The sequence below is a fragment of the Cyprinus carpio genome, chromosome A10 (genome assembly GCF_018340385.1).
Source record: "Cyprinus carpio isolate SPL01 chromosome A10, ASM1834038v1, whole genome shotgun sequence".
NCBI lineage: Eukaryota > Metazoa > Chordata > Actinopteri > Cypriniformes > Cyprinidae > Cyprinus > Cyprinus carpio.
In genome coordinates, this window is record NC_056581.1 from 17,041,215 (window position 1) to 17,057,083 (window position 15,869).

The 15,869-nt window shown below is 35.7% G+C and overlaps 1 protein-coding gene across 6 annotated transcripts in view; it reads left to right on the plus strand.

The window, feature by feature from the left end:
- LOC109097361 (2-oxoglutarate dehydrogenase, mitochondrial-like) overlaps positions 1-15,869 on the plus strand; it is a 26,105-nt gene continuing 10,236 nt past the window's right edge. The window contains exons 1-9 of one of the 6 annotated variants that reach the window (XM_042765525.1): positions 1-181; positions 1,170-1,563; positions 4,186-4,374; positions 5,750-5,852; positions 13,563-13,678; positions 13,776-13,930; positions 14,240-14,386; positions 14,485-14,575; positions 15,657-15,836. In XM_042765525.1, the coding sequence (XP_042621459.1) occupies positions 1,330-1,563; positions 4,186-4,374; positions 5,750-5,852; positions 13,563-13,678; positions 13,776-13,930; positions 14,240-14,386; positions 14,485-14,575; positions 15,657-15,836 (1,215 nt within the window). In that variant the 5' untranslated portion in view covers positions 1-181; positions 1,170-1,329. Of the gene's footprint in view, positions 182-900; positions 1,068-1,169; positions 1,564-4,185; positions 4,375-5,432; positions 5,527-5,749; positions 5,853-13,562; positions 13,679-13,775; positions 13,931-14,239; positions 14,387-14,484; positions 14,576-15,656; positions 15,837-15,869 lie in introns of those variants that run through there. The other 5 variants (XM_042765529.1, XM_042765528.1, XM_042765527.1 and 2 more) reach the window with 5 other exon arrangements.

Here is a 15,869-nt window from a genome sequence, read left to right on the forward strand (position 1 = left end):
ATGCAGCTCCACGTGCCGTGAGGTTGACGTCATGCGCGCTCTTGTCTCGGAGCCGCTGCTCGCGCTGCCTAGAAACAAGCCGCTGAGAGACTCATCCTCTCCTGATATCCCACTCTTTCTCTTTAATTTATTTGTTTCACGACATTAAACTGAACAGCACAGCACAGTTCTCGCTCTAAGAGTAAGTATTTGAATCGCTTTGTATCGGCTTTCGCAGCGCTTTTGATGTTTAATGCTTCTGTCAGTGAGGCGTTAGCGAGTCACTTCTGCGTCTGTCAGCAACCCTGAAGAGAAAACTCTGTAAATAGACACATTTAATGGTTTGTTTGTTGTAAGAGTTATATAATGTGATATTTTATCCTCTTCTATTGAGACACTGTCAATTTAAACAGACGTTTGATGGTTTTATGGAGAGTTTTGTATTAGCTGGTGTTAGCTGAAGCTAGCCGGTGTGGACCGTTACTCACGAGACCTTCGCTGCTGCTAAGAGATTATTATTTTTCACCCACTGTTGAAAAGTTTAATGTCATATTTCATGCTCGACGAGGTTTTGGTGTCCAGTGATTTGTTGTAACCATTACAGGTTCAGCAGCCCTGATGTAAGCTATAACGTTACAGTGTTTGAACTTCTTATTGCAGAAATACCGGCTGTTTTGAGATATGGTCCGGTGTCCTTACGGAACACCATACCCATCAGAATGGGATGCTTTCGGTTAATGCGCATGCGCAGCAGTGAAATTGGTGGAATTTAATTTAAAAAAACTGTATTTTTATTAAATCAGGGGCTATCAAAACAGCATACGCCTTTATAAACTGTATTTTTATTAAACCAGGGGCTATCAAAACAGCATACCCCCATAAAACTCAACTTCCGGTATGCTATTCTGATAAAGTATGCTACATCGACAGAACACCGGATCTCATTTAGAGTGTTTAAAAATGGTTTAAAAATGTTGTTCCGCATGCATATAATCAGTCATTTTCATAAATTAAAGGGCAGCACGCATGTGCAACTGTCTCATGCTCGGGAAGAATCCTTTGTAAGACTTCTGAGCAAAACAGACCTTGTAGGGCAGGCACAAAAACATGCTGTTCATTCCTAAACATTTACTGTTGCCGCAATGTCATTTTATTAATCTTATTTATTGACATGCTGGTGTTTCTTTCAGTTTCCTGGGACTTCAATCGAATAGACCTTGAGCGGAGGAGTAGGAGGACAAGCACCTTTATTAAAAGAACACATCCAGAATCTGTTGGATTCAGTGCTGCGTGGAGCTTTAGTTCTCGTGGTTGGTTTGGAGAAGCGGTGGAGCTGGTTTATAGACTGCGATGCATCGCTTAAGGACTTGCGTTGTACGGCTAAGGCCGCTCACAGCTTCTCAGAATGCTACAAGTTTCTCACAACAGAGGACAGCGGTGACACCTGGGGCCCTAAGGACGTTTCAGCCCTTTCGGTGCTACACGGCCCCTGTTGCCGCTGAGCCTTTTCTCAATGGGACGAGCTCCAACTATGTGGAGGAGATGTACTACGCATGGCTGGAGAACCCCAAGAGTGTGCACAAGGTAAGATGTCAGCTCTCAGCGTAGAGCATTTTGCGAAAATCCTAGCTGCTTTGCTGCAATACAACAGTTACAACGCTTAAAATCCATGTGAAATCAAAATTCACCCTTTACTTTCACAACACGATCCTGTTCATATTGTGGAAGATTAATCAGTGGATGCTATACGACAGAAAAAAATTATACGTTATCTTTCATCACAACTTAATAACTTACTCTAATGACTTTCCTTTTTTTAGTCTTCAGGTTTGATTTAAAAAGTTAAATTGGTAATTGTTTGAATGTTGAAAGAGCAGTCCACACAAAATGACAACTCTGTCATCATTTACTTACTTCAATTTTATTATTGACCCATATAATATACAGTATGTAAGTGAATCTTTGAAGACTTAATGCAGAAAGCACCCATATAACTTTTGTAGAAGTTGTTATCTTCTAAAAATCTTGATATCAGCCATAAATCTTCTAGACAGGTTCATGTAAGAGGTAGCGACATCTTGATTTGTGAATGAAACATCCTTTTGAGTCACATCTTTGTGAACTGAATCAGTTGATTCAGTTCCCATGGCAGTTAGAATGATTCTTTTATGAAACAAATTTATTCTTTAGTACATACAAACTTCATAATTCTACAAGACCATCCCAAACAACACACATAAATCCATAACTCAAATTTGTTTCCCCTCTCTGACAGTAGGCTTAGCTTTGCAGGGCTGTTATGTAAGACTTTTCTTTTCCATTTCATGTGCCTTTGTATGCTTCCAGCCAGGATGTTTTCAAACTAGAACAAAATGTTTTCTGAGAAACTGTGAAGAATGTATCATACTGAAACACACTAAGTCAAGTGCAGTGGACAAACCTGCTGCATCACCCTTTCATTTAGTTCTATATTTTTTTATTATTATTATTATTTATTTCTTTGAACAACACACTTAAGCATACCTTTAGATGAACAGTCAATACTGTCTATCTGTGCATTTATATATTGCTATACATATTTATACACATTTATATAAATTAGCTTTAACTCTTTTGACCTTGGAGTGTTTCATTCGTCTTGAGCCACAGAAAAAGTACGCAAGTGAATCCTCCGATGAGCAGCCATAAATAAAAACAACATACAGACTATTGTAGACCGAAGTAATAAATAATAACTAAATTGTTGAGGACAATTATGAAGGAAGTGCATAATACAGACTTCCCTGCTGTGCGATGATACGGCATTGGCGCTCTCAATTTAACTCACTGAGCTCTTTAGCTCCTTAAAGCCTATTAGACATTTATCAGGTTAGTATGAGGTCCTGTGTGATGTGTCATTGAGTCACAGTGACCCGACGTAGGTAAGCAAGCCCTTATGCCCAGAACAAGGTCAGACATGGTCTAGGGTTCAAACTGCTCTTCTTTCTGTCCTTGCATGAACCTAAAGCTTTTCGGATGATTGCATCAAATGTCTTTGGTTATGCAATCAAACATCCAGCTTATCCAGTGAAGTTTTGCTGCTCGGAAAAGCAGTTTACTGAAATTTGACCCCTTCCCACAGTTTACTCAGATTTGACCACAGACCACATCTGTATTGGAAACTTCGGATGATGAAGCAAAGTTCATAATTCAGAATAATTCCTGTGTGATGATGCAAGACACCAGTTCTGCTGGTCGGCAGTACGGATGTAATGATACACTCAGCTCATGATGCAATACGATTCGCAATACTGATTTCATGATTTTCTCACAATTTTCATTTATTTTTTTTTTTTTCAACAAAATTAGATTTAAGACAATTTGTAAATGAAAAGGTATCCTTTAATTTTGTTTGGACAAAATGCTGCACAATTCTTGTGAAATTAAAATATGTCAAATAACAAAACAAAACAAAAAAATTGAAATTGCTATTTAACATTTTATTTTAATAATGCAGAATAACTTGTGTAAGTCAGTGGATGTTAGGGATGTTATTATTCATGGATCGATTCTGAGATCTTCCGAATGCATCGCGATTCTCTCTGGAATCAATTCCGAGATAAGATTTTAACAGCAGATGGTGCTCTAATCTAGTTTTTATCCGCACACTCACATGCTCATGAAGAAGAGTGCTGAAGAGCGCTTGTGCGTTCAGCTGAGACGTTTAATTTCACCTCGTGTCAGAATGCTTTTATGATGCAAGATTAATGTAAACACACCCCACTGTCAACACCCTTGTAATTCGTTCTAACCTTTTCGAATTTTATGAATGATTATTTTAGGTTCAAGTGTGTGTTAGGATTTGGAAACGAGCAGAGTACAACTGTTTCTAAAGCATGCAGCGCCATCTGCTGTTCAAAACTAACACAGTGTCTACACCAGACGCGAGCAGCGCGGCGGAACAAAATACTATAGAACTCATTATAATAAGTGATGCTGTCTACACTGGATATGTAAGCTCAGAATCGACTTGAGAAAGAATAGTGATGCATTCTGAAAATCTCATAATCGATGCTGAATCATTTCTCGATTTGCGATTTATTTTCCCAGTCCTAGTGGATGTATATTAACACATTAAAAATAATCTTTTTTTAAAATGTGTTTAGTGCACAGAACTTGAAGAATAATTTTTCTTCTACTGCAATTTATTTTCTCCTTTCTCAACAGTCTTGGGATATCTTTTTCCGTAATGCCAATGAAGGTGCCCCCCCTGGCTCTGCCTACCAAAGTCCACCTCCAGTGGGGGTGAGTATCTCAGGACTGTCTCAGGCCCAGGCACTGGTTGGAGCTCAGCCTAATGTGGAAAAACTGGTGGAAGACCACCTTGCCGTGCAGTCCCTCATCCGTGCCTACCAGGTATGAAGGCTAAAATCTTGGAAGTTTGGAGGAGAGGACTCTACTGCTGCTGTTTTCCCCTCTTCATATTGTTGTACTAATAATGATTCCTGTATTTACAGTACTGTTCAAAAGTTTGTGGTCAGTAAGATTTTTTATTTTTTATTTTTATTTTTATAAATGAGAACTTTATTCCAGCTAGGATGCATTAAATTGATCAAAAGTTACAATAAAGACATTTTTAATTTTACAAAAGATTTCTATTTTAAATTAATGCAATTCATTTAAAATTTCTATTTATCAAAAATGTGTTACAGTTTCCACAAAAATATTTAACATTAAAAATGTTTTCAACATTGATAATAATAAGAAATGTTTCTTGAACAACAAATCAGCATATTAGAATAATTTCTGAAGGATCACGTGACACTGAAGACTGGACTAATGATGCTTAAAATTCAGCTCTGCATCACATTAGTAAATTATGCTTTAAAATATATTCAAATAGAAAATATTTATTTTAAATTGTAATAATATTGCACAATATTTACTGTATTTTATTCAAATTAATGCAGCTTAGGTGAGCCTGCAAGACTTCTTTCAAAAATATATATTTTTTAAATCTTACCAACCCCAGACTTTTGAACATAAGTGCATATTTAAGTTATTTCATTGTTTTGGTGACTTTACTCTGTACAAGATTAAAAAACAAGTCATCATTCATTTTTGCTGGTATTGTACTGACTAAACATATTACCCTTACCTCCAAATTTTCCAAGTTTCAAGCATATATTGCTGGTCCAATATGTTGGATAAAGTAAATGAGGACCTCATATTATCCCCGTTCCTCATACATGAGCATCTTTTCGACATGTAATCTTTATCTGCAAATCTCCACAGAATTGATTTAAATATATCATCACACCTGGCATATTTTAAAAATTGATTATCTTGGATAATTTGATTAATTAAAAAGCTAGGACCCTTTCAATATAAAATATAAGTGCCTTAGTAAAGAATGTTATCTGTGATCTGTGATCTCCTCTGTTAGCTTGTAAGTGCTGTTGCCTTGTTTACAGGTCAGAGGTCATCATATAGCCAAACTCGACCCTTTGGGCATCAGTTGTGTAAATTTTGACAATGCCACACTTTCTATCGGGTCCCATCAGTCCGGTGAGAACTGCTTGTGGTGTTCAGTGTGATTGGGGGCATGCTTATTTATTGTGTTAACATTGCTCTGTCCTTCTATCCCTGTTCTTCTGTCATCTCTCTGGTGGCTTTCACACTCGCTCTGTCCAAATCTTACCTCCTTAACTGCTTTTCTTTGGGTTACTGTCCTACCTTCTCCTCTTTTTCTTTTTCTGTCTGTACGTGTTTTTTCTGGAACTCCCTGCAGATTCGAGGGCACCACGTTGCACAGCTGGATCCTCTGGGAATTATGGATGCAGATCTTGATTCGTACGTCCCGGCAGATATAATCACATCTTCTGGTAAACTTGGTGAGGTTTTGATCAGGCGTTGGAGAATGATTTAATCTTTTTAGGTGGCATGGCTTATTTTTGTGCTGTCCTTCCTTACCTGAAGCATGCATGTTGTCCAGACCTGTCTGGATATTTGCAATGGGTAAAATACAAGCACACTCAGGGGTTAGTGTTGTTTGTGTGCAGGTTCAACATAATATAAACATTGCTTGGGAAATGGGTGATACTGGAGTTGATGGCCTTGTTTCAAACCTAGCTGCCAATGATCAGTTGATTACAATAGACATATGAATACTCTAATAAGTCCAAAAATACATATAGCACACACAATTATTAAGTGAAATTGCACATTTAATTAATAGGATTTTTGAGTCTATACTCAAGAGTTTGGGATCTGTAAGATTTTTTCGTAAGAAGAATTTCTGCTCTCCAAGGCTGCATTTATTTGATCAAAAATACAGTAAAAACAATAATATTGTGAAATATTATTACAATTTAAAATACTTGGTCTCTATTTGAATATATTTTAAAATGTAATTTATTTATGTTATGCAAAGCTGAATTTTTTGCATTATTACTCCAAACTTCAGTTTAACATGATCCTTCAGAAATCAATCTGAAATGCTGATTTGCTCAAGAAACATTGCTTAATGTTATCAATGTAGAAAACAATTGTAATACTTAATATTTTTTTGTGGAAACCACAATACAGCATCTTCAGGATTCTTTTATAAATAGAAAGCATTTATTTAAAATATAAATCTTTATAACAATAAAAATGTCACTTTTGATCAATTTAATGCGTCCTTTCTGAAAACAAATATACATATACATTAGAGATCAAAATTAGAGAAAAATCTATAAATACTTGATTTTTTTAAAACATTGTTAATCTCCATTGCTCAAAGTTTGAAGGATTATCAGCTGTGGGTATACCACTGTTCCTAACATGTTTGACAAAATAACCAAGGCATTTCAACAAAAACCTTTATTTTGTGGAGAAAACAGTGATCATAATTAGAGAACAGTAACCACTGTAGCTCAAAAGATTACATTTAAAGTTTTGGAGGGTTACAGCTGTCAGGACCCTGGGCCAGCCATTTCATTATTTCAATGTTCTTAACTTCAAGGAACTGCTTTGTCCTGCATGAAACTTGCAGGCTGATTGGGAGATTCTAGCCGCATGTTGCTGAAGGAGGTTCTGATAAACATTTGCATTCACCAGCCATGTCTGTGTTTAAGAGGCCCAACACCTGCTGCACAAAACATCCCCTAAACCATAACACTTCCTCCTCCAGCTTTCACTGACTTCTTTATGCACTTGGGCTTCAGTCTTCCTCCGTTTGATGCCAAACAAAATCTTTCCCATGAGTCCCAAATAAATCACTCTCTCTCATCACTAAAGTGAACTTTGGACCAGTTCTCTTCTGTTCACACAACATGCTCATCAGCAAAGGTGAGCCTAGCCTTTTGATTATTTCTGCTGATGAGAGGCTTTGTCACTGCAAAGTGTGCTTTCATTTAGACTTTTCTTAAATGTGCTGAGACAGATCCTTACCCTGTTCAGCGCTGAGCTCGCGAGCAATTCCAGCTGCAGTGTTAAACTGATTGAGAGTCTCTGCATTATCCTGTCTTCCCTTGCATTTGTCTTATGTGGACAACCAGCCTGTTTGTGGGGACTTGAATGAATTAGTGTCATTGTAAAGCTGCAATATACTAAAAATCACAGATTTTCACAGAGATTCAAACATCTCATGCAGAGGCTAAAAGGGTCGTCCCTTTGGCCTTCATCCAGACAACCTCCTGTTGCATGGTTTCAGTCAGTTTAGAGCTGCCATTTTACAATCTCAGTGAAAATTAGAGGAATATTGCCAGTTAAATAGGGTTTGTCATATAATTAAGGAAATTAGCACCAGGTGCCAGATTAACAACAATAACTTGGAGGTATCTGTAAGTTTTCTCTAATTTTGATCATTTTATTTTTCAAAAATCTCATTTAAGTTTTTTTATACTGTGCTTCAGAATACAATTAATTTATGAAATATGCTTAAAAACTGCCCTTCTACTCCTGTTATGATAACTTCAAATAGAACTAAACAGTGACCTTGAAATTTAGAAAATTGTAGGTTGTTCTCTAATTTTGATTTCCACTGTAAATGTACAAAATTACTGACCAAAAACTTTTGAACATAGTGTATGTATGACATTTGAGTAGACTATTGTGCTGCCTACTATTTGAAATAGATCTCTGATGCCAAATAATGGTGCCAAATTAAGTTTTTACATTATCATATGCAGTCCCCTGGCTTTGCCCATTGTAAATTATGTTACCTGATGTCTTTGTAAACATCATTCTTGACCTCAAAAGTGTCGGCTTGTCAGTGAAATACTTGTCTCATCTAGTGTCATGTTGTAGTTCCTCTTTTTCTCTGCAGATTGCCATTTTCATATCCTCTTACAGTGGCTCTTTTATTGCACTGGTAACGCCTATGCTGTAGGCTTTTCTGAATGCTGTGAATAGCATTTGCTTTATTTCTCATTGTATTGAGCACATACCTTTTGTAGAGGTTTATCTGCATGCACACATTCAGCATGGATAATTGGAAGCAAGAGACAAGCCTCGCGTACACAGTCAGCTTGCTTAGGAAGATTGTGGTTAGTTTATCATTAGAACAGTCAACACAACAATTTGGGAAATCTGAACCATCAGAATGCCCCATACAAACTCAAAGTAGCCCATCAAAAGTTGTGATTCCTGATCTTCAGGTTTCTTGTGTCATGAATATTTGTAAAAAAGATGTGTGATTTATTTAATTATCATCATTACTCACCCTGCAAATAAATTTTCCTTAGTATTTTTTTTTTTACAGTATAAATATTGAAACACCATTAAAAAGAGATGCACTTAATAAAAAAAAATAAATACAAAATAAATAAAAAAAACAAAAAAAAAAATCTCAAATGAAGTAGATTTTTCTTACTCCACTAGAAAATGTTCTTTGTTTTAAGCATAAACCTCAGTAAATTTTCTCTTGCTTACAGCAAGAAAAATCAGCCTGCCATTGAAATAATAATAATAAAAAAAAACTTAGTAGTTTAGATTTATTTTACTTGAAAACAAGACAAAATTGCTAATTATGAAAATGTGTTTTGGCAGTACAATGTTCTACTTAAGCAAAATTTGAATAAAAAACAAGGCAATAGCAAAGCTTGATATTTTAGAGCCTTTATCAGTGGCAGGCTGATTGTCAATAGCATCCAGTACTAGTGAGACCTCAGTCAGTAGTGTATTGACGGTAGGGTTTTTAAAGTGCACTATATGGGATGAGTGAGTTTTCCAGCGCTGCATTGTTCTATGTTTCATTCAGTGGAAATGCTTCGCTTAGTGCTTTTTTCAGAACACCTCACAGGTTCAGTTCTTTTCAGGTCATGACGTGGTATGACCGTTAAAACAAAAATAGGTTTGTAACACTGGCCATGTCCACACAGAGGGCATTGATGTGATGCTTTTTGACTCCTCAGATGCAGCTGTATTTAAAGCCCGTCTGTCTCACCTAAGAGCTGGAGGTATGAGGACTAGCTAGTGCATTTTAGTAGCCTTTTTAGAAGCTCCCACCAGTTCCCTGATCAAAAAGCAGTGATTAAATCAATTTAGAGTGTTGCATAGTTAAAAAGAGAGCCTTGCTGTCTTTTTTTAGCGTTTAGTGGAACCTGTGTGCTTGATTTTGTTGTCCAAACATTGTCCTTATGGCTTCTTCCTAAAAGGCTGTCAGTAACTGAATACTTGAGCATGCATTTCCAAACCATTTACAGCAGTGTTGTTATTGTTAACCAAATCAAGCTTAAACCATTTAAAATAATTTTTGATAATTGAAATAAAGCAGAAATAAAATGTATATGTTATATTAAAGAAAAACTTTGAGAAAACAGAAAAAAAAGGAATATTGCTTTGGTAATGTTTGGAATATGGACTGTCAGTGTGTTTGTTTTCCTCCCATTGTGCTCCATGACCTAGTTGTCCCTTGTGTTTGATTGTTCATTGCTCCCAGGTGTGTCTTGTCAGTGACCTTTTTAAGTTGTGTATTTAAGGTGTAGTCTGCCCCATGTTTTCTTGTCGGGTCTTATACTTCTAATCGTCATTCCCCATTGTGCTTCCTATGTGTTCCTACCTGCCTTGTACTCCTTGTTCCTGGATTATTAAAGACTTGTGTAGTGATTTCTCCTACATCTCCTCGTTCCTCACTCCTCGCATTAGTGCTACCGTGACAGTTAACTTAAAATCATTTTAACCTGAATTATTAAAATTACTAAAGCTAAAAAATAGTGAAATATAAATATTTAAAAAATAATAATAAAAATGACAAAAGCACATAACAAAAATATTAAAACAAAAATGAAACCTATAAATGTAGAAAATCAAAAAGCTCTTAGCAGAAATACATTTATGTAATTCCACGTGGCACTGCGCCGTTCTCCTCCTTGTAGGAGCCCCAGCTGGCATATCTGGCGATTTCCCTCATTAACCTTGCCTAGGATCTGTTTCTTACATAATGTCCTGATCCTCACAGAATGTCAGATATTGCCTCAGAGCTCGGGTTTGAGGCAGTGACATGCTGTTAGACTCTCCCAAAGTCACCCTTGATGGATGCCAGTTTATAATGGTAATTTATAGTGGTGTTAATATTAATATCACTATTGCGAAAGAAAATGATAAAGTTTAAATTGTTTGACAAATTACAAATTTCTAAACCATCAAACCTTTTCTAAGACATAAAAAATTAAAAATAACTAAAAAAAAAAAATTCCCATAGATCTTAAATTAAAATAATCTATCTAAAAACCAAATGCAGGAAAGTTACCATACTTGACAAAACCTGCTATTTGTGCTTACATTCTCAGTTTGGTCTTTGTTTAGCATAATCTTGTTTAACTGGTGTTGCAGGAAAGTTACCATGTTTACTAGCCTGCAGCATTGAGGAACATTACTTCATGTATGTTGTGTAGATAAGTAAACAGGAACAACTAATGTTAGTACGTTACAAACTAAAAAAAAAAATGTAACAACTTCAATAAGTTTTTGCTAATGTCTCCACTACCAACAAGAAAAAATTTACATGATTTATATTATGTAATTATGATTTAAAATTTGCATGTGATGACTTTTTTTTCTTCTTCTTTTTGTTTTACGATCACATCTTTTGTTATGTTGATGTAATAAACTGTGACGATGCACATCAAAGTTTTAGTGGAAAAATGAAAAAAAGATACCACCTGTATCGAATTAAGAATACCTGCTAAAAGCAGCTTTTGTGGCGGCATGAGAGAGCGGTACCATGTGAAGTGCATGAAGAAAAGCTGTCAGCTGTGTGGACTTAGCAATATAAAAATCCATTAAAAACAATAAATCGCATTAATAATTACATTTTATTAGCTATGTTCTGTTAATGCGTGAGCTTCATATTATTTTTAGCGCGCTTGCGGTCCAATAATCGCATTAAGCTTTGTGCTTTGTTACATTTTATAAACAAAGTATCAGCTTTAAAATTCTGCCAAATACGAAAACGAAATACATAACGAAACAAACAATAAATGCCATTTTGGCACTCTTTAATGTGGTATGAGCGATAGCTTTAGCGCCAGCACATGAACTTTCAGCTTTCTTTTACTCCATACGAAAATCAAGAATGGACATCAAAAGGTTGGAAAAAAAAATCTAAACTTCAAACTATAAAACATCAACCTATAAAAAACCAACCAAAGAACAACATTTCGCTAACCATAATCACAATATAACAAAGAATAACCATTCGGTGTCCATAATCTCATTAGCCAGCCTGATAAAATAACTATAAATAGGAACATTTTGCAAAATGTATGTGCTATATAGCATATTCATATTTTTACTTAACCTGTTGACATAAGATAGAATGCAAGGAGATAAAGGTAAAATTCACCACCTCCTATATAATTTCATGTTACTAATGAAGAAAAACAGACTAGATGTGTGCAAGACTTGACAACATTTATAGGATGCATTGATTAGGAGCCAAAACTACACTCAAAAGTTTTGCTTAAATAATTATGGTCCACGACACTGGTACAGATTCTGTGTTAATTACAATTCTTTGTGACTGAATATAGTTCTCAAGTTGGAAAAGATGTTTAGTTCCCAATTTAAGTGATCCTTAGTTCCCAGGACATCTACAAGATGGATAAAAATTAAGGCTGGGTGATAATTCGATAACGATAACCATTCAGTCTACACGCTGCCATCATTTACCATGGATTTACTATGGTAACACTCACTGCACTATGGTATTGTGGCAGAAATTTGGGATATTCACACTGAATTTTATTACAGGAGTAATAGTATATATTGTAGTATGTATTTGTGATTAAGCGATAGAATGTGTGCATTTATACTGAATGTTTTTAGACTACTGTTTTTTATACATTAGGTTGATCATGATTAGGTGTTTATCATGATTTACATAAATGTATGCTTCTATGGGAGACTAATGCTTAATTAAAAAACAAACAAATAAATAAATAAAAAATTTGGTCAGAATAAATGTAACCATTAAAAAATGAGGTTGCTACCATTTTTACAGATGTTACTGATTGTGATAATGAGCAAAAATATACCTCTTCATCCTAACTCAAGCTACTATTAAATGTGCATTTCTAAGAGACAAAAAGTGATATTATTATTATTATTATTAATATTAATATTATCGGGCAACCCAGACCTGTTTCTTGATTTGAAACAATATCACTCATTAGAACATGCAGAAACTAAGAAATACATTTTTCTATTTAGATATTTATTTTGTTAAGGAAAATGAATGGTCTGGTTTCTACAACTTTCACTTTGGAGCAAAAATCTGCCTTTAGACTTGAAAGAAATAAAGATTTTACATCTATTGTGATAATTATCAATATTGACTGATATGAAGAAAAAATTTTTTTTGCCAATATCACTCAGCCCTAATTAAAATGATGATAAAGACAAGAAAAGATGAGAGACATAAACATTACCGTATGATTGAAATGTTTAAAATAATAATAATAATATATGTTTATTCTGTGGCACATAAAAAAATTATTTGGTGCCTAATTTTGTTTCTTATAGGAGCCAATGGCTCCCTAATTTTTTTTTTTTATTAATTTTTATTTTTTTGTGTCTGTAGCTCTGTGTTACACATTGTAAATGATGTCATGTTTTAGCACACGTTGAGATCATAGGTCAGAACAAACTGATTTGCGAGATTCTGGTCTACGTTTCTGCTTAATGGTTTGCAGATAATAACACACTTACATGTTGCTTATTAATCAATGCGAAAAAGAGTTCAACTGTACTCTGAAACACATTTCTAGGTAAAAAGAGTTTGTTCAAACATGCATGTTAAGACTAACATGTTGCCATCTGTAGCGTCTTATGCATTCATTCCCTCTGGTCCCAGTGGAATGGGCTGGAATAGATCTGTTTTTCACCCTCATCTTTTCTTTTTTCCTCTGCTCACACTATTGGATTAGCTTTTTCTTTGCATGTTATGTGTCTTCTGTGCTTGAATGTGCTTTTATCTGCTTTTAATTGATAAAAATTGCACTTTTAAAACAAAAAATGTTTCACATCTATACTTCCTCTAAAGCAGTGTTTGTTTTATGTGTGTCGGTCGTGCCCTTCCTCCCCTTTCTCCATCCATATGTTTGCATGTCTGCTGCTAGGCTTCTATGGACTGGAAGAAGCAGATCTGGATAAAGTTTTCCGGCTTCCCACCACCACCTTCATCGGGGGAAGTGAAAGTGCCCTTCCACTCAGGGAAATCATCCGGCGTCTAGAGGTACGTAATCACCAACAATATAAATGTTTTGTCTTTCTGCTATCGAACTATAAAGATTGGTTGTTTTGCATGACTTCTCTCTCACCGCACTATGCAGATGGCCTACTGTCAGCACATTGGGGTGGAGTTCATGTTCATCAATGACCTGCAGCAGTGCCAGTGGATCAGACAGAAGTTTGAGAAGCCAGGAGTGATGCAGTTTACTCTGGACGAGAAAAGGACGCTACTGGCCCGTATGGTCCGCTCAACCAGGTCTGTCCATGACATTGTTTTCCAGAGACCTGAATTCATCATTTGCCATTCAAATAATTTAAGCACAGGCACACTTTTAAAGCAAAACCCTTCACAAAACGGAAATGAATTCATACATCCACTAAAATTGACATCAGTTGTTTAAAGGTCATTTTAAAAAAATGCAAGAAAAGGGAATCATTTGCATCAAACAGTTCACTTGCATCATATATTTGCAGATGACACTTGCTGGCAAAATCAGTCGGAATGAGCAAAATTCCAAAAATGAGTTCTCTTCATTTTATGTCCATGCTTTTGTAATGCTGCCAGGTTTGAGGAGTTCCTGCAGAGAAAATGGTCATCAGAGAAACGTTTTGGCCTAGAGGGATGCGAGTCTCTCATTCCTGCACTCAAAACCATCATCGACAAATCTAGTGAGAACGGAGTGGAGAGCGTTATCATGGGAATGCCACACAGGTAGAGGAACAACTGACTGCACAGTGTATTCTGGTTAATGAAGTATACAGTGTATATAAGGCTGTTGAAACATGTCTGAATTGTCTGCTGTCCATCAGAGGCCGTCTGAATGTGCTTGCTAATGTGATCCGGAAGGAGCTGGAACAGATTTTCTGCCAGTTTGATTCAAAGCTGGAAGCTGCAGATGAGGTGAGCAGCTCTTTTTTTCCTTCAGCACAAGTTTCTAGTTCAGCTCACTATACAGATTACAAAACAAATATTTCAGAGTTTACACACAAATAAAAAGCCAGATCCCAATGTCCCATCTCAACAATTTTTCCACAAAAATGACAGTTCAGGACATACCTCGTTTTTTTTAAGTCATGATTCAGAATACTGGTGTGACTTTCTAACATTTGCAGATAAGGATGGAACCATAAGATGTAAGTCATGTGCTGAGGAAAACTTGTCTTGAATGCATTAAGCAGCACACGCATTCAACAGGAGTGCAAGCCGTTTTAAATCGTGTGCTTGTGAATTAGTTTGAAGCGCTCAATATGAAGCAACATCTCGCAATACAGGCTTTTTTCCCTCAGAATTCTGAGTTTACATCTTACAATTATGAACTTTTTCTCAGAATCCAGTTTACATCACTCAATTCTGACTTTTTTTCTCAGAATTTTGAGTTTACATCTCACTTTTTTTTTCTGAAAAAATAATAAAAAAAACTTTAATCAAACAATCCATATAAATAAACAGAATTATTATAATTATTATAATTATTAATATTATTAATAATAAATTATTTAGTTATTTTGTATCTCACAATTCCACCTCAGGATTTTAAAAAAGGTAACTGTAAATATCTCACATTTCTGATTTTTTTTTTCTCTGAATAGCAAGTTGCAGTTACCTTTTTTTCTTTTTTCTTTGTTTTATCCTGTGGTGGATACAAGCTTTCATATTTATGATGTAACCAAAAAAGGGTTAAACGTGCACAGGTGTTACTGTTCACAATAACAAGCACTTAGAAATAGGTTGAATTTTAATTTCATGACAACTTTAAAATGAAAGTGATCATGTTTAACAAATAATGCGAATCTGGAACAACCAGTGCAGTGATACATTAAAAATTTAGTACTGTATTTGTTGTTTACAGCTCATAACAAAATCCACTTACAAACAAATAATAAAAACATACAATTCCTGTTTTCTTTAGGGCTCAGGTGATGTGAAGTTTAATGCTCCTTACAAACAAAGAATCTTGACATTCCAGTCCTGTTTTCTTTAGGGCTCAGGTGATGTGAAGTATCATCTGGGTATGTACCACAGACGTATCAACCGGGTCACTGATCGTCACATCACTCTGTCTCTGATGGCCAACCCTTCACACCTGGAGGCAGTGGACCCTGTAGTGCAGGGCAAGACCAAGGCAGAGCAGTTCTACTGCGGTGACTCTGACGGCAAGAGGGTGTGTGAACTGCCCTCGTGGTTCTAGCATCTG